This window comes from Chrysochloris asiatica, unplaced genomic scaffold (genome assembly GCF_000296735.1).
Source record: "Chrysochloris asiatica unplaced genomic scaffold, ChrAsi1.0 scaffold00310, whole genome shotgun sequence".
Classification (NCBI taxonomy): domain Eukaryota; kingdom Metazoa; phylum Chordata; class Mammalia; order Afrosoricida; family Chrysochloridae; genus Chrysochloris; species Chrysochloris asiatica.
The window spans coordinates 3,213,747-3,215,356 of NW_006408828.1; the positions used below are offsets into that span (position 1 = coordinate 3,213,747).

General features: G+C 39.8%; 1 protein-coding gene across 1 annotated transcript in view; it reads left to right on the forward strand.

The window, feature by feature from the left end:
- Positions 1-451: 451 nt before the first annotated feature.
- The window catches only part of LOC102830941 (solute carrier family 22 member 9-like), a gene marked incomplete at its 3' end in the record, with an annotated part of 5,524 nt that continues 4,365 nt past the window's right edge, over positions 452-1,610 (forward strand). The window contains exons 1-3 of the mRNA XM_006875064.1: positions 452-459; positions 766-920; positions 1,041-1,209. Of these exons, the coding sequence (XP_006875126.1) occupies positions 452-459; positions 766-920; positions 1,041-1,209 (332 nt within the window). The remainder of the gene's footprint in view (positions 460-765; positions 921-1,040; positions 1,210-1,610) is intronic.

Genomic DNA, 1,610 nt, shown 5'->3' on the forward strand with positions numbered 1-1,610 from the left:
TTGTTGCTAAGTGCTGTCAAGTCGACTGATAGCAACGCCTATATAGGGTTTCCAAGGAACAGCTGGTAGGTTTGAACTGACAACCATGTGGTTCACAGTCCACATCAGTTATTAAAGTAAGTGTTTACCAGTGGCTCTTTTCCTGCAACTGGTAACAATAATCCCTTTCCCATTCCTACCGACATTAAACATTTTCCCCGCCTTTGAGAACTTTCTACAGGTTCCTCTCTCCAACTGTGGCTCTCTTTCATTCTACAGGAAGTAGATTGTGTAGAATCTCTAAATGCAGGTACAGCAGAGGGGTAGATAGAGCCCACTGGTTATTTTGGAGCACTGCTCTGTGGATGTTATATTCACATGAATTAGCCTTGGACAGCATGGTCCTAGGGAATCAAGTACAGATTTAGCTTACTTATATTCTAGACACTATACAGACTCTCCACTATGCTAAATGCAAGTGTGAGAACAGGAACATTTATAACATGTTAAAATTTCTAATATTGCAGCCTATCATATGTTGGTGCCAAAGATCTACTAGTAGCAGATCGAAGAACAGATGGCTATATGGGTACAGTCCTTCTCCAATTAAAAACAAGGAGTGTTGTTTCTGGGACTATCTGTGGTCAATTTCCCTATTGATTATTCAAGACTCAAAGACAAAGTCTCACTTGCTAAAACATCCTTTACATTTCAAAGTGTGTCTTCTTTTAGCTAAATCTTACACCATTATGATTGGTCCCCTCATCTCCTCACTCTGTTTCTCAGGTTTGGGAGGAGGCTGAATCTCAGATGGTGTTTCCTTCTGATGGCTGTTGCTGATACGTGTGTGGTCTTTGCTCCCTCCTTCCCTGTTTACTGCTTGCTGCGCTTCTTGGCTGGGTTATCTACCACAAGCATCATGACAAATAGTATTTTGCTCAGTAAGTCAACATTTTTCAGTTTTCTGCATTTTCTAAGCCTTGGCTTTGACCTAGAAATCCCACTTTTAAAATAAGTGAGTAATAATATTAATAAAACCACTTTTTTCTTTTTCTTTTCAGCAGTAGAATGGTCACTGCTCAAGTTCCATGCCACAGGAGTGATGCTGATCGTATCTTCCTATAGTATTGGACAGATAATCCTGGGAGGCCTGGCCTTTGCCATTCGAGAGTGGCAGACACTCCAGTTGGTGGTGTCGGTACCAATATTTGTCCTCTTTCTTTCTTCAAGGTATAAGCGTTCTCTCTTCCTCTTCCTTTGCCTTAGAGTACCAGCAGATAAAATATGAGGGCCTTCAAAAAGTTCACAGGAAAAAGAGTTCCATTTTTTTAAATGAACTTTTTGAAGCCCCCCTATGTACATAAGATCAGGACACTTCAATTCTGTTTACTATTTGGTTGAGACTTGAGTACATGATCTGCTAATCTGGGTTTTCTGTACAATTTGAGGGCAGAACAGTAGGGTTGGAGATAATATTGAGGACACTCAGTTAAAGATGAATATTATATAAACAGCATTTTGTTGGCATAATTATATCTCAAAGATTTCACAAGACATAATATTACTAAGTAGCTCTGGTAGCAAAGTGGGTTACGAGCTGGACTGCTAACTGAAAGGTTAATAGTTTGAAT